The sequence below is a fragment of the Tribolium castaneum genome, chromosome 5 (genome assembly GCF_031307605.1).
Source record: "Tribolium castaneum strain GA2 chromosome 5, icTriCast1.1, whole genome shotgun sequence".
In the NCBI taxonomy this organism is placed as follows: domain Eukaryota; kingdom Metazoa; phylum Arthropoda; class Insecta; order Coleoptera; family Tenebrionidae; genus Tribolium; species Tribolium castaneum.
The window spans coordinates 13,975,138-13,999,180 of NC_087398.1; the positions used below are offsets into that span (position 1 = coordinate 13,975,138).

The 24,043-nt window shown below is 29.5% G+C and overlaps 4 protein-coding genes across 4 annotated transcripts; 1 reads left to right on the forward strand and 3 right to left on the reverse strand.

Annotated features, from left to right (window-relative positions):
• Positions 1-3,612: 3,612 nt before the first annotated feature.
• Positions 3,613-4,994, forward strand: LOC656631 (serine protease H109). Its single transcript, XM_963146.5, has 6 exons — positions 3,613-3,721; positions 3,770-3,803; positions 3,902-4,052; positions 4,102-4,367; positions 4,432-4,571; positions 4,618-4,994. Exons 1-6 carry the CDS (start codon positions 3,677-3,679, stop codon positions 4,786-4,788), a joined length of 807 nt encoding a protein of 268 aa, XP_968239.2. The 5' UTR covers positions 3,613-3,676; the 3' UTR covers positions 4,789-4,994.
• Positions 4,995-7,270: 2,276 nt separating this feature from the next.
• Positions 7,271-11,594, reverse strand: LOC107397885 (uncharacterized). Its single transcript, XM_064356889.1, has 6 exons — positions 11,340-11,594; positions 10,804-11,288; positions 10,656-10,757; positions 10,502-10,604; positions 10,070-10,228; positions 7,271-7,457 (listed from the first exon to the last, which is right to left on the reverse strand). The coding sequence occupies exons 1-6, from the start codon at positions 11,559-11,561 to the stop codon at positions 7,404-7,406; spliced, it is 1,125 nt and encodes a 374-aa protein (XP_064212959.1). The 5' UTR covers positions 11,562-11,594; the 3' UTR covers positions 7,271-7,403.
• A 3,257-nt stretch (positions 11,595-14,851) lies between these two features.
• LOC103314627 (uncharacterized) lies at positions 14,852-16,415 on the reverse strand. Its single transcript, XM_008201090.3, has 6 exons — positions 16,094-16,415; positions 15,565-16,049; positions 15,417-15,518; positions 15,262-15,364; positions 15,052-15,210; positions 14,852-14,996 (listed from the first exon to the last, which is right to left on the reverse strand). Exons 1-6 carry the CDS (start codon positions 16,397-16,399, stop codon positions 14,946-14,948), a joined length of 1,206 nt encoding a protein of 401 aa, XP_008199312.2. The 5' UTR covers positions 16,400-16,415; the 3' UTR covers positions 14,852-14,945.
• Positions 16,416-22,047: 5,632 nt separating this feature from the next.
• LOC107397891 (odorant receptor 7a) lies at positions 22,048-23,675 on the reverse strand. The gene is made up of 6 exons (XM_015979747.2): positions 23,418-23,675; positions 22,881-23,365; positions 22,734-22,835; positions 22,581-22,683; positions 22,376-22,534; positions 22,048-22,328 (listed from the first exon to the last, which is right to left on the reverse strand). Exons 1-6 carry the CDS (start codon positions 23,637-23,639, stop codon positions 22,275-22,277), a joined length of 1,125 nt encoding a protein of 374 aa, XP_015835233.1. The 5' UTR covers positions 23,640-23,675; the 3' UTR covers positions 22,048-22,274.
• Between the last annotated feature and the right edge of the window lie 368 nt (positions 23,676-24,043).

Genomic DNA, 24,043 nt, shown 5'->3' on the forward strand with positions numbered 1-24,043 from the left:
TGTGCGTAACTAAGTAAATTTAGAGTTTCTTTTTCAATAAATAAATTCATACTTGTTTACAAGATAAGAAAGAAGAAGAAAAAGTAAAACAAAAATAGTAATTGAAAGAACAACAATTAAAGCTGCATTCTTGGTTGATTTTTCTATTTTTTTCTAAACAACGACTTTAATACACGACACAGACATAACACAGCATAAATTGGAGAATCATAAAACGCATTAAATAAAATTATTTCGTAGTTATAGGTTTATTCAATTAAGCTATCGTTTATACTTTGGTGAAAAGTCAATTACTTACGAAGAAAAAAAAATTAAACTTTAATTAGAGAAAAAAAACATTACAGAACTGTTAACGTAGGTTAGTTTAGCAAGATCAAAAATTTGTAAATAATTTGTTAATTTCAATAGCCAAACTAACTTTACACCAATCTGCAACATCTATGAGTCTGTAATCATTTTCTCAGTAAAGTTAGTGGTTTTTTTGTACATCCAAAACGACGTACACCTAGACAAAAAGAAAATGACGCCTTGACCGCAACCAAGTCCTGTCATAAATTATCACTGATCGTAAACTAGTTTTGAGTGATGTTCGACATTTCGTTTATCGTGTTTTGACATGTTTAAGGATTTTTTGTTGGAAATTGTAAGTTAGGACAAATGTAAAACAACACAATCTGCAAGTTCGACGCCAGTAAAGTAAAGTTTCGTAGCTTTAAGAAAAGGTCACAAAAATTGTTTTTTGCAAATTTAGGTTTTTATTTGGTTGATGCAAAATAAGTTTTAATGTGCAATTTAAATTTGCTGAGTAACAAACACGGCTGAACACCTATTCTTATTTTATTTTGTTTAAATTATCATTAAATTGAACTTCGCGGACTGTAATGCGATCGCCAAACGATCACTTTGCTATCGGTTCCAAATGTACAAAATCAAAATAATTATTTATTTAATTATGCTTCAGTTTGTCACTAGGTATATCACTGCGTATACAGAATCGCTAAAAAGGATGGATACAGTTAAATATTATAAAAACTAGTCACTAAAACTTATTGAAATTTGATATATGCTTAAGAGTACATATGTCGTATGCTAATAGTAAAATCAAGCGTATTATAAAAAGTCTAGTTATATTGTAAACGCCTGGACAAGTTGAAAATGAATGAATAAATGCAGGGTTTTTACAATGCGACTGAAAATTTTAGGCGTATTATAAAACGCCTAACAAGATTTTGTCTTAATGTAAAATGTTTTTTAATGTTGTACACTTAGATAATGACAGACTATTTTCAGTCGTTTTGTGAAAGAATGAAAAAAAAACAATCAAACATTTTATAAAATTACACCTTCTATTGTAATTAGGTAGTTTAATAAAAAACAGTAAAATTGCACCCCAAATTTAAATTTATTCGTCGATAAAAATCCTTTCATATCTCAAAAACTGTAAACATTCTAATAAGGCAAGTTGTTATTTTCACTTATTTTGAGTTCTACTATCACTGCTATCAGGCTTTCACCTTCTGAAATACCTATTGTCACAACTATCAATTCACCCTGAGTATTTTGATTTTGAGGTTTTTTTATACTTATTAGTTACCACCGGAAAATTTTTGTAGTTCTTGACAAAGCAACTCTTTATTAATGAAGACATTGCTTTCTGTGTCTTTTAGCATTTTCAAACGATAATTTATAATACGAGTATAAATTTAATGTTCAAAGCATAAGTTTTAATAGTACTGACTTGCGCATTATAATACCTACGCCTAAATAATTCAGGTTCGTTTCAGTCGTTTTGTAAAACAACCATAGGTACTTTATAATAAGACGAAGACTGATTAGGCGTTTTATAATACGCCTAATTTTACAATTAGCCTATGACATATATAAATTCTATCGTTTCAGATGTTTATCAACTTTCTATCTCCATTTGTTTGTAGGATACACGGCTAACTTGTTTTTTATGATAAGAAGAGTAAAATTTAGAAGAGCAGTTTTTCCCGAGTTTTCTGGTGTAACACATCATACCTCATTTGATCGAAACTTAAAAAATAACTTAAAATTGTTAATTGTTAAAATAACACCTTTAACTGAAAAAGAACACATTTTAATAATAAAAAATTTAAATACGAATTATTTACTTGATTTTTTTATACTACAAAATATGTTCAAAATTAATACCATTAGCTTTTTGGTTTTCTTTCTCCACGAAAAAACAAGATGAGAATTTTAATACGTCAATTTTACTTAAATGTACAGATCACTAATAAAAGTGTTTCCAAAGCGAAATTAGTTTCACTTTTCCAGAAATCCAAAAATAAATTTTTGGGTTTTTATTTTTTTTATATTTGAATAAAAAAGGTGGGTATATGTTACATCACTGAATTAAAAAAAAATGCTTTTTAAAAAATTATTAAATTTGACTCTTCCTGTCATTAAAAAAATCATATTAGTCTTGTATTTTCAAAACAACTGACGATAGAAAATTAAAAAAAAAATTTTGATGAGAGAATGCAAACTCTTTTAACCGTGCTCTGTTAAACCGTTCTGAAAATATTTAGCTGTATGCATACTTTTAAGAGAAATGTTAAATTGCAATACCTGTGAGTGTTACAGATATCGAAATGATTTTTCTACCAAAAATTTATTTGAACTCTTGTTAGCTTTATTTCTTCTCAATTATGTAAGGACTTATCTTTAAACATAAAGCTTTATCTAGAAGGAAAATAATAAATATGAAGAAGTAAACACATAATTTTTCCAATTTTATTTTTTTTAATTGTTATCTATTAGCTGTTTTCAAATTATTTTTTTAAATAAAATTGATGAAATCGTAAAACTGTTATTTATGGTTGAAAGTATAAATTCTATTAGCTATTATTTTGTTGAGGTGCATGAATAATTGAGGCGTACAAATATCAAAAGGGCTAAGTGCCATTTGCTCCTAAGATGAGTTTATTACACAGAAAAGAGCTCAGCGCCATGGGGAATAATGTTACAAACAAACTATGTGCCAAAAATATTTCTGCGGTTAGTCTGTTATTTTAAATTGTCTTCGATGGGTAAACTGTCCTTACTGTTATTGATACTTAATATAATATTTTAATTTTTATAATATCAATAATGTCAAAAGGATGGTTTACAATTTTTATTTAGAAGTATTTTTCCTATTTTGAATAATCTTGAAAAAACACTTTATTATATTTTTTTAACTCTTTTCGGGGAGAAGACCAAATTTTATTGATTGTCTTTTATTTCAGAAATTCAAGTTCAAATTTTTATTTGAAGGATTACTTGAATGGAATATCCATTTTAACTGTCCCGAACGTTCGAATTAAAAGCTTTTGTATGATTGAAGAGTCAGAAGACTTACATTGGGGAGAGCACATGAGATTAAGATTTGCCAAAGATGTAACATAAAAGACAATTTATTTGATACGACGTCAAGAATTAAAGAGATATTTACTGCAATTTATTGTCAAGTATCTATGTATTTTATACCATTATTGACTCTTCCAATAAATTTTAATAAAAAACAACTACCTGCTTACTAGTTTATTGCATCACTTAAGGGACTAACAAATTATTATTGCTTCTTATAAGAAAGATAAGATAAAACAAAAATACTGGAATAACATACTACTGAAATTTACAGTCAAAAGTGTTGCGGTAAAAATATAGGATGAATTTTGTGTTGTTGTTTGCATTTTTTACGTTCTGGAATAAGGTAGACACCAATATTTTGCCACTAAGCCTGATCTAACAAAAATTTTAGAACGCTTGGGGTCTTATCCATGGAAATTTTATAGGTAAAAAAAAAGTTTGTCTAATTTTTTTTATTTTAAAAATTGACTCAAAAACATAGATTTTATTTCTTTAATCATTTCTATAATATTTTTGTGTTTAGAGGGTCGCATTATTGGGGGAGACGTTGCAAAAGCAGCACAATTCCCCTTCATGGCATCTCTTGAAATAAAAGCATCAACTTCTGCATATTTTTGTGCGGGAGCTCTCATCCACAAGAACTGGATTTTAACATCGGCTCTTTGTTTATACCAGTGAGAATGAGATAAATCTTACTTTAACATAACTGAATTATTCGCTTAGGGCCAATAATGTCACTGTTAATCTCGGCTCAAATAGTCTCAACGCGTACGATCCTAATCGTATTCAACGCTTTGTTGAATCTTCTAAATCCACAATAATTATTCATCCTGATTTTAATGCTACAAGTCTCCAAAATGACATCGGTCTGATCTACATTAAAACAGAAATCCCACTTTCTGAAAACGTCCAAACAATTAAGCTCGCTTCAATAAATTTACCCACACTTTTGAAAGCCACAGCTTTGGGCTGGGGACAGACCAGTGACGGTATTTCAAAATTTTGACTAGAACAATTATTTTCACTAGATTTTCACTAGCGTCTCTGTTGCAGCCAATTCAACTTTAGCTCAAGACTTGCAATTTGTCACAGTTGAAATTATAACAAATCTTGAATGCCAAGCAATTTTTGGCTCGCAAATTACCGACAGTATGGTTTGTGTCAAAGGCAAAGATAATGAAGGTCCTTGTTATGTGAGTTTTTCTTTTAATTATAATTTTCTGTTAATATTGTTTGAAGGGTGATACCGGTGGTCCGTTAGTCATAAGACCATTGGGGTCATCAGTTTTGGAACACGTGGGGTTATCGACTTTCTTTAGTGGAAATGGTTGTGAAAGTAAGGATCCTTCTGGATACACAAGGACGTATCCTTACGTCGATTGGATCAAAGACACAATAAATAAAAAATAGATTTTAAAAATAAGTATATCATTTTTGACATATTTCTTGGATACATTTTTTTTGTTTTTTTTTTGTTAACAAGTTTATGCATTAATTTAGGTAGAAACTTTGTAAATGGTAGCTAAAAACACCTTACTTTGGTTTGGAAGGCTTGGAAGGAAATATTTTATTTTAGATTATTTGAATAAAGAAAGTTTTTGAGAAAAACTTAAAAATTACTAATATTACAATTACGAAACAATTACAGCGAAACTATAAGACTTAGAGCAAAACAATTTGTTCCATCGTAAAGAACAGATCAAAATTTATAAAATAGAATAAGTTTTAGCAATTTTTTTCCTCAAAATTTTTGCGTGAAAGTAGAGGAGCATTAACAGATTTTTTATTTTTTTGATTTCTCAAGTACTACAAAATTATTCGAAAAAGTGGAACTATCTAAATTCTATTAGCTGTTTCAACACTATAAAAACGCCAACCTCGCATTTTCTCTCAAAATTAGCTATTATTAATTATTCATGAACTTCAAAACCAATAATAGCTAGTGTAATTTATACTTTTAATTTATAGCTATTTTACAATTTTATCAATTTTATTTAAAAAAAAATAATTTGGTAAAATGTAATATAATTAAATATAATATATAAAATAATCCAGGAAACCGAAATTATCTATAGCCGACTAACACAATGATTAATTAGGCTTAAGCAGGTAATAAAACAAAAAATAAAAAACCGGGATTATTATTATTATTGCAAGATAAAAGACAACACGAATCTTATTTTTTGCAAGGTATTATTTTAGCTAAAAAGTAAGAAATAATATTGTTTCGAAATACAAAGAAAATGAGGCTTGTTTGTATAATTTTGATGCTATACTTTGCATGTACATTGCTTGTAATTATTACAAAATGATTCACAGGAATAATTCCAGCCTGAAATTTGCATTAAACATTTAAAATCGAACTGCAAGCTGTGATTGAATTCTCGTACCTACTTAGAAAGGAAAATATGCTGTTATTGATTGTAACTCAATTAAAGGTAGACAAACCCCTTTGAACATTTAGTTTAGTTTCAGATTTTTTTCGAACAAATAGCTTACTAAGGTAGTCAGTAGGTCGTGTATGGAGCACTGAATTATTAATTTAGCTCTAAAAGGAAAGATCAAAATTTAAATTTAAGCTCCATCTTTAACCCCTCATATTTTAAATTTCGTAACAAAAGCTTGCAAAAAGAATTAGCACGAATCAGCAACTGCTTATTAAGGTTTTTTTTGTTTTTTTTTTATTCAAAAACTTGGAACCGGTTTATAAAAACGTCAGTTACTTAAACTGCAATTAAATGGGTGATTAACTGGTCATGTGACGAAATTCAACCAATGTGATCGGACCATTTGACAACGAATTAAATTTTAACAAACCTTTTTAAAAACCGGTCCTTAAAGTAATAGAAATAAATAAATGTTGCATCTGCATATTCTGTCCAATCAATAAGTACATAAGGAATGAAAGCTTTGTACAAATTTGTAGCACCATAAATTGTACACAAAATTTTATCAACGTTTTAAAGTAAAACATGAATACATTTTGCTATGGTGCTGATTAATTTTAAGCAGTGTAGTAGAAAACAAGCAGAAAATTATGACAGTCCTGCCAAAAACGATGAAGAAGAATAAGCAATGCGTTGAACCTAAAATTAGAAAATTACAAACAAAATGCGAATAAAACTTGTAATATTTTACCTGAAGCACCAGAGGTCGATTCGAATTTGAAGTGTAACTTTTAAAAAGTGATGCTCGTACTGATTATCATCAACCATTTCAAAGTAAATGCTCAATGAATAAAGCATATACTTTTTTTTATTCATTTTGTTTTGAGTAAAACCTCGACGTTGAAGCAAATACTCACCCAAGATGCTCCCACTCTTAGTAAAAGCTTATACTTATATTTTTCATGCTCATACTATTTAGAGCATTTACTTGCAAAATTTGAAGTAAAAGCATTTACTCAATTTTATTCATGCGGCCCATTAGCTGGCCAGTAGTAGGGGTACTACAGTAATGCGTTATTGATAATTTTACTACAATAATCTTGTATTTAAATGATTTAAAAATGAAAGAAAATGGAATGCTTTTTAGAAATGTCAGAATAATTAATAGCCGTTTTAAGCTCGCAAAATTTTTATTTGTTTAAACTACCTAATAAAGTTCAAAAACAGATAGTACAATGCGATAGAAATGCTGCAAAAATTCAAATGCTATAATTATCTTATTTAAACAAAATATATCCCGTGTCAGTTCATAGTAGAATTTTGCAACAGTGCATTTTGGTGGGTTTTCTTAGCTCAAAACGTGTCGCTGGGATTTAGAATTCCTTTCTTTTACGGAAACTCTCAACTTGTGCTAATTTTTCACTCCGAAAAATTCAAATGCGCTATTGCAATTCTACTATGAACTGAATGAGACATAGCAGTGTTTAAATTTAAAAAATGCTACATATCTTTTGTGTTTCAAAGTGCTCTCTGCTCTATAATATATATATTGCGCTTCCATACCAAAACAACTTATTTCAAACATTGGGTTACGAGTATAAGCATTAAGCAACAGTTGTGGCATGGAAATTTAATTACTTATTCATTTAGTCCTGTTAATAATGTAGATACTGAATATGAAATACGTTGAACCTAAAATTACTTTATTACGCAACATTCACAAGAAGTAGGGGAAGTACGTACAAAATGGCATATACGTACAAAATGACATAGGTGGCATAATTTTAATTTGGCGTATTTTAGCGACCTACTGAAAACAGCATCACATGACCTAAAGGGTTGTTACTAAACGGTCAAAACGTGAACTCGACCCTTTCTTGTATTCCGATTAAGTTTTGTACGTTTACAAATTTTTTCGTTACGAAAAGTTTTTGTGTATAGGAGGTATAAGCTTTTTCCAATTGCACCTATTCGTGTAGCATTAATTATACAATGTGTTTTTAAATTATTCTCATCTAGTCGTCTGTGAATTTCTCATGTAAAATCAAGAAATGCCGCTTCATAGAACTAATGATAGGCATTTAAATATCAAATATTGCCATTCTCTATTTATTATGTCTTCAATTTGGAAATAAGCTTCGCTAATAAAAGTGTTTTCTTCGCAGTGTAACAATTTACAATTTTACAATTGACAGATTTGACATTTATTGACAGGATTCCATTGAGAAGAGCGGCACAAATTTTTTTACATGTTAACATGTAATTTCAAAGTTAACTAGATGAGAATCATTTAAAAACTCATTGTATTTCTCAAGGCTTTGTTGTTGCCCTCAAATAACTTCTTCAAAAAAATCCTCTTTGTAACGTATTTTTAAATTTTCTCTTTTCATAATAGTATTATGGACAGAACGACACACATAGTTATTTTGCCTATAGAAACTTAAACAAGTAGTTCAGCAGAAATAAGAAAATGGGCTGGTTATCTGCCCAGTGGTTCTCAATGGGCTCACACTTTTTGAGCTGACGTTCTTAAAAGCACCAAGTGTTTTATTTTTGAACTTTGCCAATAATTGCATAGTGTTTACATGTACTATGTTTTCGCAGAAGTCAGTTAAATTAAGCATTTTTGTTTTTCTGTTATTTTTAACTTATAAATGTTTATTAGTTTCAATAAATAAACAACCAAAGATGATTAGTATGTGTTATCAATTAAAAGTTAAATAGTATAATTTTTTTAATTTTGGCCGAATGTCATATAAATGTATCAAATAATACTTTCTCATCTGCTACTAGTTTTGTCTTTGTTGTTACTATGACAATGAGTGAAACAAAATACAAACCGCCAAGCGTAGTGGAAAATGGGAGGATCTACCAGTCGTTCCCAAACTATGGGATGCCACTTCGTTATTTGTTTTGTTTATTGTTGTTAAATAAATTAATATGTCTTTTGTTTATTTGCCTGGTCAACTCTATAAACAAAATGTTTACTATTCAGAAATAAAATTAACTAGACGCCCTCTGGTGATGACTTTTAAACTATGTCGAAAACAGTAAAGAAATTTTCGTAATTCCACATTTAACTGACATTTAATGAATTGTTCAACAATTTTGCGTGTATAGTGTTAATTACTTACATTAGAAAGAATCACTTTAAAAGTACGTAGTGGTAAATACTAGCTTTGACTTTGATTCTGTGGTTTTTCGTGGTATAAAGTGTTTATTGTTGGAACTTGAAAGTGGATAAAAAGTTAAAAAAATTTAAATTTTGATTACAAAGTGTTATCAAACAGTTGTCTAATTAAAGACTATAAGTAATGGATCACAACGAACACATGTTGGGCTCAAAAAACCAATAAATTAGTGAAGTGTGTGAATTTTAGGTTAGAATTTTTCCACTGAAAAAATCATGAAATGTTTCGGTAAATCTACAAAACTACAATAAAGATTAACAACTCCTGATACATTTAAACGTAAATTATGCCAAAAGGTAGGCTTTCCAATGTCTTTGTAATAATTTTCCAATATAGAAAGTGAACCAAACAATCATTCGTTATTCGTATTTTCCTCGTCATTTCTCATTTGTCAACATAAGTTTCTTGCATCAAAGATACAATAATCATTCCGCATAGGCAATGCAATAATTGTGAAGCCTCAAAATTCGCACAACGCTCAAAATATTCGAATAAACATTTTTTCGCCATTTATGGTTACTGTTTTCGACCTAGCTCAGTGGCGCCCCCAACGGTAATTTTATTTCCGAATTATCAGCAAACATATACATGTTAATTATGAATTTCAATTTAAAAGTGGCTTTTCAATCCCAAAAGACTTTTTAATGTAAACAATTTGTCAACAGAATTGTCTCTTATTCTCTTAAAACATTGTTATGTTCCATCTGTAATTACTTAATTTACTGCTGCAGCAACTTTCTAACACATAATGGTATTAGTACCATGAAAGATAAAAATAAGATTAGTTTCTTAGACACAAGTGATTAATTGTAGATAAGACTTTTTACTTTAGAAAGTTGGTTTTAAGGCTTTAAGGGTCATTTTACCCTTATCCCACTCTCACAAAGTCAGTTGTTTCTACGTCTGGTAATAGATAGTAAATGACAGTTACTTCGAAAAATTGTATGATAAACAGTGTCGTGAATTAATAAAAAATGTTGTTAAGTTTTTGTTAGCTCAAAAAGAAAACTTGGAGACATGTTTAGGTGTTAAGTAAAACTTTTTTTGTACTCATAGCCACAAAAATATGTCATTTTGTACGTACTTCCCCTATCAATTATTAAGTTATTATACCTGAAGCATCAAAGGTCTATTTAGTACCAACACTCCTGCTCCTTTTATTTGAACGGAAACCTGTGCTTGCATGAGCCAAAATAGGATAAACTTGCGAATTTTTAAATTTGGTGAGTCGTACCAATTGATGTCGTAAATTTGTGTGATCAATTTTTCAGCCTACAAAAAAAGATTATATGAGTCCTTCTATTTTCTATGCACGGTTGCTATAATGTATGAAACCGACTCCCTGCTCCTAAAACGAATTAAATTAAATAGGTTTTATAAATTATTAGGTTTTATGCCTTTTAATTAAAAAAAAAAAACAAAAAATAAATTTGACCTGGTCATATTTAAAACTTAATTATCAAAAAATATCAAAATTTATATGTAGTATATATTGAGTTCCAAATCTCTTTAATAGCAACCTTGTGTATACGGATTTGAACTTACTTGAATCTCTGTTTCACTACTACAAATGCAGATCATGAAAATCATACTGTTTAATATAACTACAGTAATTGCGCCTTCCACAATTTGGGCAAAAGTTGAGGACCTACAAATGTTTTTTTTATTGATAGAAAAACAAAAATTGGTTCTTGGATACTTGTCAAAAACAATAAACAACGATACACAAACTCCAGTTATTACAAGAATGTAAGTACACAGATAAAAAATGGAGTACAACGAGTTTAACTTCTTAAGTACACTAAAAGCACAATTTTTGATTATAATATTTAAAACAAAGAGCTTACCTTAACAAGAATTTGTGATGTTCACAACATTTTACTAGTTTAACCCAAGCTGTTTCACTAGAGTCAGTTTCAAAATTTATGGATTGAATTGCTTTTTGCAACAAAATGAATTGTGCTTTAAGATTTGCGGTGATCATTAAAAGCAAACCATCGAAAAACGTATAATAAGAAACGCCTTCTGCATAAAGTACGGTTTCGAAAGCATAAATTATAAATCTTGCTATAGTACTATTTCCAGGAATCCAACAGTCCTGTGGTAATACAAGATTCTTTGCAAATATCGGTGCCAAAGAACGAAGTGATACGGAAATAACTCCACACACTACATAACACTTTAAAATGAATTTGTATAATCCTGTACTTTTTCGAATCTTGGACTCAGTGGTTTTCCCAAAAAGACTATAATCCCAAAATTGAGAATGCATTTCGATAAGTTCCTCAAACGAAGAACTGTGTTTAAGCATAATAGTCTTTCTAATGACCATCTAGAATAGTCACTTTGCAAAAAATCTCAACTTTTTGATACCTACACCTACTGTTATAGTAATGGAGACTGAAGTGAAGATTTCAGCAATGTCCCAGATGTTGTCATGTTTGAAGGCAATATTAATAATTACCATAATCAGGAAAACCCACAAAAGAATGTAAAGTATGTAGGACAAAAGTCTTAGAAATAATTTACTTGAAGGCCCTAAACCACTCAAGTTGTAGCAAGCAAGACACAGTTTCAAATTGTCTTCACTTTCATTAAAACTCATTTTGTGCAAGAGTAAAACAAGCAACTTGTACAACGTTTTACTCTTGATTAAAATGATAATAGGAACATCGCCCCTAGTGTTACGTGTACTTTCCGTAATTATATAATGACAGCAAAGAAAAAATGCCAGCTTTGTAATTTTCAAATTGCAACTGCTTTATTAAAAATACAAATTGCTACACTCGACTTTACAAAGAGTGATTAAAAGAGTGAATATTTAATTAACTTAAATGCAGTAAAGTATTGATTCTAATTAGAAAAAAAATAGTTAAAAAATTCTGTTTGCTATTAGCGATAAAACTCAGGAAGCACTAACACAAATTCAGTTTACCAAATTTACAAATTAAATGAACTAGCTACAGTTTGAATATTTTACTTTTTTGATGTCCAAGCTGGCAACTAATTGTTAAAAAAATTGTACTTAAAATTATAAAATTTATACATTTAAGCTGCCTTTTAAATACTTATTGCTTTTAAAAAAGTAGGTGCCCCAAAGTGCTTCAGTACCAATACGATTTATACTATAAGCAAAAATTGCATTTCTCTCTCAATAAACTTCTTGAAACACGTAACAGAAAAAAATAAGAAAAAAATGTTAAAAAGAATTTGAACTTTTTCCAAAAGCGAAGAACATTCAAATAAATTCTTTTTAGCCATAAATTTGTAATAGTATTTTTGACGGAAACATAAATGATAATAATTTAGATTCAACGAATAACTGTATAAGATGTAATTGAAAATGGAAAATGGATAGGAAAATGCAAGAATCACAAGAAAGAAAGTTAAACTCAGCAAGCTCTTAACGCGTTAGGTCCTGTTGAATAAACATATTTTCAACATGGCGGCATTTCCGGTAATACGAGAAATCAGTCTCAACATTTTTATTTTAAGTAAAAAGATACGTTTTTTACTCCGTTTTTGGATTACTCGAGTTATTTCAAAGGGATTTTTATCAGCTTTCTCGATACCTAAACTTAGCCGTTTTCACAATATTTAGGGTTTTTAAAAAATTTTGGATTTGCACCTTTTATTTCAAAAATCGTAAATTTTGCCATTTTTAGAAATTTTGAAATCATATTTGTAAAATAAAAAGAGAGAAATCTATATCTTCTCTTCAGTGTGTACAAATTTGGAAAAAAAGTTTACAAATTCCAAAATTTTAAGGTTAAGTTTGGACAACTTCGACATCTATATTAAAAGGAAATGTCCCAATTTTTATTTCAATAGATGAAAGAGTTAATTCTGCAACGATTTAGCATTCCTTATACCCTATCTGTGATAATTTACAAGTTATGCTGGTTTTCTATGATATTTGTTTAAAAATGAAACATTTCTCATTGAAAGAACAAAAAAACTTCTGTTCAAAATTTTACGTTAAAATAAAATTTAAATTTAGATTTGAAAATTTTTTATTTCCACGTTCCCATGGCAATCTATGCGAAAAGTGCCATATCAAATAAACTCAATGCTAACAAAAAGTTCGTATAACTTGAAAACAATTAAACATAATTATAGGAAATGTTAATACAGATTGATGCAGAATTAAATTCTCTACCTTTTACTGAAATAAAAACTGGGGTATTTTATTTAAAAATGTTGAGTTGTGTGAAGTTCTGGAAACTTAACCGCAAACATTTGGGGTTTGCTGAACGTTTTTAGAAATTTGAAGACACCAAAGAAAATATTTAAACTTTCTCTTTCGAATAAGCTAAAAACGATTTCAAAATTTAAAAAAATGTATCGATTTTTGAAATGAAAGATGTGCATCAAAAAATTTTCAAAAAATCTTAAATATTTCAAAAATGGTTAACTTTAAATATTAGAAAAGCTCTCTTAAAATAACTTGAGTAATGCAAAGATATAGTAAAAAACAGCATTGCATTGAAAATAAGAAAGGTAATAGCGATTTCCGGTATAACCGAAACTGTCGCCATGTTCAAAATATTTTCATTAAAGGCAAGAATTCCTCTGATTCACATGTAAACGACAAAAAGTCATTTGCCGTCACATACTTTATTTACTCTACGTCAACAGGCCAAGAGAGGGCCAATCAGTAGCGCGCAATAATTGGGTTGGAGGACATACATTTTTTTAAACTGATACTTATGCAAAATTTTCTGCTGACATCAAATCTGAAGTTCGATTTTCTGTTTGGAATTGCCATATTTATGACAAGGACGTTTTTGTTGTTTTTGTGAAAAATTTTGAAAAAATTTAAATTGGTCAAATTTTGTGTTTACATCGTCATATCTTCCTTCTGGACAAAGCTAAAAACTTTATTTTTTTTGCACAAGATTCCTCAAGAAATGTGGATTTTAACGAATAGACAAAAGCTTTAGTTTTGACAAAATAAAAGTAAGAAAATTGCAGTTTTCTTGTAACTTTTTTTTGTATAGTAAAATTTTTGCGATACCAGTATAATAGGCCAAGTAAATTTTTGGTGCAAAAACTATTTCGATATCTTCAACACTTTGCAAGTAACTGCGATTTAAAGTTACTGCGATATGCGCTTGAAGTGGTATTGCGTTAAAACTACATTCATTAAGCAATCTTTTGCAAAAAAAAAATTTTCATCTTTATCAACAAGGAACGCAAAATTTGCCTAATTTTAGTTTTTCAAAAATTTCTACAAAAGGCAATTCTAAACAAAAAACAAATGCAGAAAATTTTGCATAAAAGAATAATTGTTTTATTTAAGGCGGCCCCCGAGAACTGTTAAAATCAAACTGTCAAATCAAAAAATATGTGTTTTTACACTTTTTTTACTTTTAATTCACAGGAAGAATTCCTGCCTGAAACAATTTTCATTAAACATTTAAAATCGGACTGCAGGCTGTGATAGAATACGCGTTTATTGATTGTAATTTAAAGGTAAACAAACCCCTTTGAACATTTAATTAGAGTTTAGTTTCAGATTTTTTTCAAACAAATAGCTTACTTAAGTAGTAAGTAGGTCGTGTATGAGGAGGTGAACTATTGATTCAAACTCTAAAAGCAACGACCATAATTTAAATTTACACTCCATCTTTGATCTCTCACATTTTAATTTTCGTAACAAAAGCTTGCAGCGATCAGCGAGGTTTTGAAAAATTGAAATGAAATTAAAAAATTTATTTTACTTTGTTTTTTTCTTCACGTAATGTAAAAAACAACAAAATTTAAATTACAACTATTTATTCAAAAACCTGAACTAACAGAAATAAAAAAATGTTACAATTGCATATTCTGACCATTAAATAAGTAAATCAGGAACAAAAGCTTTCTACAAATTTGTAACACCATAAATTCTGCACAAAACTTTATCTACGTTTTACAGTAAAACATGAATACATTTTGCTATGGTGCTGATTAATTTTAAGCAGTGTAGTAGAAAACAAGCAGAAAATTATGACAGTCCTGCCAAAAACGAAGTTAAAGAATAAGCAATGCGTTGAACCTAAAATTAGAAAATTGCAATTATATAGGTAATAATGAAACTTATAATATTTTACCTGAAGCACCAGAGGTCGATTAACTATCAGCATGCCACCTCCTGACATTTGAACGGGAATTTGCGTTTGCATTATCCAAAATAGCACAAACTTACGAATTTTTAAGTTTTTCGTTTCGTACCAGTTGATGCTATAAATTTCAAAAGATAATTTTTCGGCCTAAAACAATTATTTGTAACATATTTACATATATCCGTTAAATTTACATACTTCGATTTCCAATTCACCAGCAGGAATAAAGGTCATTACAAGCAAAGTGTTTAGGATAAGTGCAATAAATACGCTTTTACCCAGTAATACCATATCAGCTTCTCTAAAATATGATTTAAAAATTTTTTGCAAATGTAAGTTTATGCAGACATTACTCGTAAAAAATAACGAACAAAGGTGTGCATGTTCCCATAATGGTGAAGACATAAGTCATTAGAAAAAACGCAGAATAAATTTTGTTAATTTTTCCATGTATTCTAAAAGCACTTTTAACGAATTTGTATCATTCGGTTAAAATGTTACCTCAAGAGAAATTTGTGGTATTCACAATATTCTTTCAGTTTTGCCCAAGTTGTCTTTTCGTCTTCTCTAAAATTAATAGATGCAACTGCTTTTCGTAAAAGTATCATTTGGGTTTTAAGATTTGCAGTCATCAGTAAATACAGGCCATCAAATACAACCAAATAATTCGTACCTTCCATATAAAAAATGTTTTCCAAAGCAAAAATAATGTCGTTAGCAACTGGATCATTGTTGGGCACCCAACAAGGCTGGGGTAAAACAATTTTTCCTTCAATTATCGGTGAAATAATGCTGTGAAATATTATAGATCCTGTTGTGCTCGCAATAAGAAATTTGATGACCATGACGCAAAACTCCATACTTTTTCGGAGTTTCATCTCTGTGGGTTTTCCAAACATGTAATATTTCCAGTAATGAGACTGTTTCTTCAAAATATCTTCGTATATGGAACCATTTCTGATTAAGAGAGTTTTGCGAAAAGTTATCTAAAAGACTTAATTACTCAAAAATCGACAAAGTGAAAAAATACAATTGTAAAAGTGCTGATTGAAATAAACACTTCCGTAATGTCAGAAATGTTTTTCTTGAAGCGAATGTTGTAAATTATCATGAAGTACAAAATCAGCATCAGAGGGTAAAGTATGTAGAGTGAAACAAATTTAGTAAGTGCGTTACTCGACACTCGAACACCACTCCAGTTGTAACATTTATCAGGGATTTTAAAATAATCTTGTTGATTTTTTTCCGACATTTCAACTCGCTGTTCTTCAGCCACTATGCCGCAGGATGAAAAAATTCCCGCTTTTATATTTTCAACCTCACGTATATATTTCATATAATTGCAGTAATTACAAAAGACTTCAAAGATACAGTCCTTACAATATAATTTCTTATTTTCAAGAAAAGCATTTTAATTAAAAATTAAACATGTATGCACGTGTATGTTACAATAAATGCTTTCTAATTAAAGGTAAGTTTCTAAAGTAAAGAATTCTGTTTGTGTAGTGCTCTAGAAAATTTCATTGCAAAACTAGCTACATAATTAATTCTAAATAAAAGCAAAAATTTAACGTGCCAGTCCTGTTAATAGTGTTGATAATGAAAACCCAATACGCTGAATCTGAAATTCACTTATTTAACATTTCTCACAAAAAAATTAAGTTTACTTGAAGCATTAAAGTTCTGTTGATTGTCAGCATCCCCCCTCCTGTCATCCGCACAGGAACTTGTGCTTGCATGAGCCAAAAAAGAATAAACTTGCGAATTTTTACGTTTTTGGTTTCGTACCAATTTATGTTGTAAATGTGAACAGCTAATTTTTCAGCCTGAAATAAGTGGTTTACAAGCGTTGACTATTTTTTACACTTACTTCGATTTCAATAGAGCTAGCAGGAACAAACATCATTACAAGTAAAATATTTATTATAAATCCAACAAATGTACTTTCTATAATTTCGGTTACGCTGGACGTCCTGAAAAATACGCTTTAGAAATTATAAATATTGAAATTTGAAAATACCGGTCAAAAATGATGAATAGCGGAATGCAGGTTCCCCATATTGTCAGAATGTAAGTGCAAAGAAAAAACTCCGAATAAATTTTGTTAACTTTTTTGTGCACGCTGGAGACAAATTATTAACAAAAATTAAACTTTCGGCAAAATCTACCTTAAAATAAATGCGTGATACTGGCTGAACTTTTTCAGTTTCATCCAGGAGAGTTCTTCCTCACCTCTGGTCAGTTTAATGGAATCAGCAGCTTTTTGCAAAAGGATAAATTGTGCTTTGAGATTTGTGGCCGTTAGTAAATACAGGCCGTCAAAAACAACCAGATAATTCAAACACTCCACGTACATTATCACTAGGAAAATGTGTATAACATTTTTAGCAACAGGATTATTTCCAGGAATCCAACACGACTGAGGTAGCACCAAACTTTTGACAAGAAGCGGGGAAATCGAGTGAAGAGTTACGGACATGGAGCCGTTGATAACAATAAATTTCAGGACAGAAACGCAAGTTTTCATACTTTTTCGTAGTTTAGAGCCAGTGGTTTCCCCAAATAAGCCATACTTCCAGAAATAAAACTGCAGTTCTAGAATTTCCTCATATAACGAACTGTTTTTTATCAGCATTGTTTTTCGGAGAACCATCTGAAAAACCAAACCTGAGAATTTGAAATTTTTCGGTGTGACAATTACATGCAAAAACATGCAGATTGAGATAAACACTTCGGTGATTTCGAAAATGTTGCTATGATTGAAGCGAACGTTATAAATTATCATTCCAAAAATAATTAACATGATTGGATAAAGGATATACACTGAGAGCACCCTCAGGAACCACTTGCTCGATTTTCGCAAGCCGCTTAAATTGTAACAATTCAGAACCATCCGAAAGTAATTATCTTCACTCATTTTGTAGGTGTAGGCGAGGTTATTAGAACTATAAGAATGACACTACCAAAAAAACTTGCATTTAGAACCTCTAAATCTTTCAAACGATCAGTCAATTAAAAATTGAAATTACTTTAGGCAAGTTTTCACTTTAAAAGAGAATTTTTCATTATGGTTTGGTGGTTTCCACTAATTAGTAAGAACTTTATTTAAAAATTCTATTTGATTTTGCTTTAGAAAATTTTGTTTTTAGGCAAAGCTTTTATTAAATGTTAATTAAGTGGTAGAGTTGAGAGGATTTGAATTAAGTATTTATGACTATTTGACACGAAAATTTCTTCGTAATAAAAGGAAATGTTTGATCGAAAATAGTATTTTATTAGTGGTTCTGAATTCGATACTGGCTGCTACAAGACTTGAGGTGAGAACACAAATTATTTTAAAAAATAAATGATTAAAATAAAAACATAACAATCGTGAACAAAATTCGTAGGAATTTTAAATTTCGATTTATTTCGTCTAAAGGGCGGTAAAATTTGTTAGAATGTGTTAATACAACCAAGTCCTAACAATTAAATGTTTGGTCGACAAATACATTTTTTCTAAAGAAAATGCACGTCAAGCTAGTGAACGTTTATTAAAATAAACATGTATATTTTGAAAAAATACACGTTTGTTTTGTAACTTACGGAATATTTAAAAACACTTTAAAAAAATTAATATCTAACATAAAATTAAATCAAAACAAAAAATAGGAATAAAATCTGACAATTAATTATTTGGAAAAAAAAGAAAAACTATTTGATAATTTCTTCTTTGGCTTTAATGGTATCTAGAATGTACACATTGATATTTAATGTAGGGCTCGAAGGTATAACACAAATACGTAAGAATTAAGACAAAAAGCGTCTTATTTAAAAAAAATGAAACTATCTTCGGAATCTAATTCTTTAGAGGGTAGTAATAAACGGCTTTGCAAAATATATTTGATGCTGTTTACTGTCCTATTTATGAACTCAAATTGCCCTAGACCTTTTCATACTATTAGTTCCTTAGCAAACTTAACCGTTTACTTTTGAAAACGTCCTTGAGAAAGGTTTCTTCTTTGTTTTTTGAAAAAAAAGCCTATATTGGTATTAAATTTGTTAGCATCCATACATTCAGTTGCCAGGCCAAGAGGGCAAATTTCATCATTTATGTATTTTTTCTGATAACTGATTGACAATCAGTAAAAATTTACAAAAACACTTAGGTAATCTTTTGAGATTTACAGTATAATTCCTATAAGCGGACAACGACGTTGACTGGGTAATGAAGGTGTCCTTTTAAACGTGCAACAAAGGTTTTGTTTATAAACATTTTTTGTACTCTAACATTTAAACAATAGTATGACATTTGTTTCACGCTGCTTTTATGAAATTGCATTTTGTTAAGTTTAATTTTTTTATTATTGGGTCTCTATTATAGGAGAAAATGACTACAAAACGACAATTTGAGTGACAATTTTTGTTATGTATGCAGTTTATACATTGCTCAAACACAAGTTAAACACCAAACTGTTACACAAACCAAATTTACTGCTGCGTATCAAGAGTATTTTGATATCCACAAATCAGAAAAATGCTTTCCTCGAAATAATTGTAATCAAAATTGAATAATGCATAAAAATTTCTTCGACAAGTTTTCGGAAAGTAGTCAAAAGTTTTCTGAGCGATAAGAAAATTGTATACTACCAATAACACAAACAATTTGCTAAAAAATTAAAAAAATATAGAATACAAAATGGCTATTAAAATACATTTTTTAACATTCTTATTTGAACTTTTTTCGGAAAAGTTTGGGTGCTGTAAGTGGAGGACATGGGTAAAAGTTCCTTCAAGATATTCAGATGATGGAAAGCGTTATGAAGGAAAATGTAACGCGGCAATAATGGTAGATTACGTATGGACCTTGCTACCAAAGAGTAATTTATTTTGTAAGAAAAAAAATAGAATAAATGTTTATTTTTTGTCAACATTTCTTCATTAGTTAAATTAAAATCTTTTATTTGCCTCGATTTGTTTTATTTTTAGATCTGTTTGAATTAATTTGATCTAATGAAAAATAAAATATAACGTAAATTCCAAAAACGAAAAGACAGTAGCATGAAATTTGTTTATTCAACTAAACTTAAAAAAAATCCACAAACAAACAAAAAGTTAAGATCTGTTGCACAGTGTAATTGTTTATACGTACAAGCTGTCCCAGAACTCTCGCCTCATCGGAAAAGTGCTAATGGTAACAACAATAAAGATGGCAAAAATGCAAAAAAGTGGGTCTTTTATTCCTCGTTTGCGAGCTATAGTGGTTTCAAATTGACCAATCCTAGAAGCTCTTTCCGAGGTGTACCTATTCCTTAGAGTAGAATATCTTAATACGGAATGAAAACAATTTAAGTGCACACTATTATCGTCCGTTGTACCTATTTTTGTTTTCCTAGCAAGTAGCAACCTGTTTTGTTCCTGTAGTCCTCCGGAGCTAGGCCCTACGTGATTGGCTACTTTCAAACGCTCATATCTCCTAAACGCAGTGTTACAAAATTTTTGTAAAGGAACTTTAGTTTCAAAATTCAGAATGATCTAAACTATATACACCTTTCCGGTAGAGCGCGAGTTCTGGGACAGGCTGAATTTATTAATGAATTTATTAAACACGTACAAAACATGATACTATTTTGTAAAAGAACAACAATACTTATCAACTAGGTATTTCATAAAAAAGGTTAATAATTTTTCTTGAAAATTTACTATAACTTATTCATCAACAATTCACCAAAAATCTACTTAAAACTTATATTGTGACAAATTCAAAACTTTTCTAGCTACCCTTCAGATACCTTAACAATTTGATTTTCCAATATTGTTGCGAACTATTTAATTTCTATCCTGACAATTGAGTTAATTGATGAAAATATAATTAAAGCAATAATTTCAGAAAGTAGTTTAATTAAAATATTAATTTTGGAGATTAAATATAAATATACTTTTTCTTGATGTTTCTAAAGCGTTGCTTACTTTTATTTTACTAGACTAATATTTTGATTAAATTATAAAACTAATGATTATTTTAAAGTTTATTTTGTTATTTTTGTTTTTAAGTAGATTAGCAGTTTTTAGCTCCAAACGTAAGCATTTGTCGTTAATAGTACTAAGATCAGAATATGTTGTTTTATCACTTTATTTAATACTATTTTCATATTTAAAGATGTTAGAAAATTAATTTATATTTTTTTATATTTTTTTAACTTTTACTGTTTGTGAGGGAGTTTTAGGTTTATCTATCTTAGTTCCTATAGTTCGAAGTCATAAAAATGACTATTTTCAAAGGTTTACGATTTTGTGATAAAGTTTTTATTTGGGTTATTAGTTATAATTTCTTTCATTTTTTTAAGGGAATTTTGATGAAATCAATTTATTTGTTTGTTTTTAATTTTGGTTGGGGATATCAACCGGAGCCTTTACAATCTGGTGTTTATTTGTTGTTTTTTTTTGTTTATTTATAGTTTTTCTTTTAAGGAATTATTCACAAAAATTTCTTATGAATTTTGGGAAGATTTACCTTCTTCTTTGTTGTTCCTTAGTTTTTGAATTTGTATTTTAATGGTACTGGCTAGAGTATATTTAACTTTTAGTTCTTTAAATTTGTTTATTTTTTATATTTTTTGAGGTAAGTTAATTTCTGACTTTAATTTTAATTGTTGGTTGGGGATATCAACCGGAGCCTTTACAATCTGGCGTTTATTTGTTGATTAATACTTTGTTAGCTTCTTTACCAATGATGATTTCTATATTTTTTTGTTATTGAAAGTTTTATTCTTTGCATTATTTTTATTTATCTAAAATATTAAATATTTTTTATTTATTTGTTGGTTAATATAATGTTTTTTTAAATTTCAATGTTTTTTGTTCACTTGTGACTTCCTAAGGCTCATGTTGAGGCTCCTGTTTCAGATTCAATAATTATAATTAATGTTATTTTTATTGGATTGAGATTAATTGGTGGGTTTCACGTTAAAAAATGTTTTTTTTTAATTTAATACAATGTTTTAAGTGTACAAAGTCTTTATTAAGTGCTTTCACTAACTACATAAATATTATAAGAACAAGTGTTATAAAAATTAGAATAAATGCATAAATATTGTCGACTTAAAACTGTTTTCTAAAAAATTAATGTTGAAGCTGAACCCTAGTGCCTTTTAAAAGAAGTGCAAAAAACTACATTTACAACAGTATTTATGTTTTAAAAATTGCCATAAGTTGTCTTAGTGTTATAATTCTTATTCATTCATTCCCTTTAATAATGTTGATACAGAATATGAAAAACGTTGGACCTAAAAAACTATGTTACGCTTCATTCTGAAGTATCTTAATTATTTACCTGAAGCATCAGAGATCTGTTTACTACCAACAACCCTGCGCCTTTTGTCTCAACAGAAACCTGTGCTTGCATGAGCCAAAACAGAATAAACTTGCGAATTTTTAAGTTCGGTGTTTCGTACCAATTTACTTCGTAAATTTGAGTGAGCAGTTTTTCAGCCTAGAAAAATAAGACGGTATTTCTCGCTCCTTAGTGTTACTCTCACCTCAATCTCTATTTCACTACTGCAAATGCAGATCATGGCAATCATGACATTTAATACAACCATAGTAATTGCGCTTTCTAGAAGTTGAGCAAAAGTGGACGACCTGAAAATATTGGTTTAAACAACAGAGCACAAAAGTTTGTTCTTAAATACTTGTCAAAAATGACGAACAGCGACACACAACCCATAGTAATGACCAGGAAATAAGTAACCAAATAGAAATATGAATATAAGGTGTTTAACTTCTTATGAACGCTGCAAACTCAAATTTTTTTTTAATCTTTAAAATTGAAATCTTACCTTATTAAAAATTTGTGATGTTCACAACATTTTACTAGTTTTTTCCAAGCGGTTTCTTCAGAGTCGGTCTCAAAATTAATAGATCCAGTTGCTTTTTGCAACAAAATGAATTGTGCTTGAAGATTTGCGGTGACAATTAAAAGAAAACCATCAAAAAAGGTAAAATAACTAATACTTTCTGCATAAAATATAACTTGGAAAGCATAAATAATATGTTTTACGATAGAATTGTTCCCAGGAATCCAACAGTCTTGCGGCATTGTAAGGTTCTTGTCAAATATCGGTACAATAGAACGAGTTGATGTGGCAGTAATACCGGACACGATGTAGCATTTCAAAATAAACTTGAAAAAGTCCACTTTTTTTCGAATCTTTGTTTCAGTAGCTTTTCCAAAAAGACCATAGTCCCAAAATCGAGAATGCAGTTCGATAATCTCCGCAAACACTGAGCTATATTTAATTAAAATGGTCTTTCGAACAACCATCTAAGGAATCAATCACATTTGAAGCAATCCTAAACTTTTGACAATTACTAACCATTACGGCAATGGAGATCGAAGAGGTAACTTCGCCAATGTCCCAAATGTTGCTATGTTTGAAAACAATGTTAACGCACACCAAAACAAATAAGAGGCATAACCAGGGATAAAGCACGTAGGACAAAATTTTTAAAAACGGTTTACTTGAAGGCCCTAAACCACTCAAGTTAAAAGCAATAAAGCACAATTTGAAATTGTCTTGACTTTCGTTAAATGCCATTTTGCCGTTGAGCAAGTAACAAAATGATAATATCAAGAAAGAATTCCTGCTTTTATAATTTACATATCGTCATCGTTCCATGTGTACTTTTTGTAATTAGATAATCACAGCAAAGAAAAATCCTTGCTCTGTGATTTCCACCACAACTGTTTTATTCAACCGTATTATTCACAACAAAGTGGATTCTAATTAGAGGCAGAATCGTTTAAAAATTCTGTTTGCTATAAACATATGTAAAACAAAATACAGTATGGAATATAAATAAAGTCACTGATTAGTTTTGCTGACTCCCTTCTAACGTCCGGGGTAAATAAACAAAAAAAAGTGCGAAATATAATCTTATCTAAAGTTTAGCTTTGCTGAAATTGTAAGTAGGTATCCGTTAAAGTTCAAATTAAAAAAGG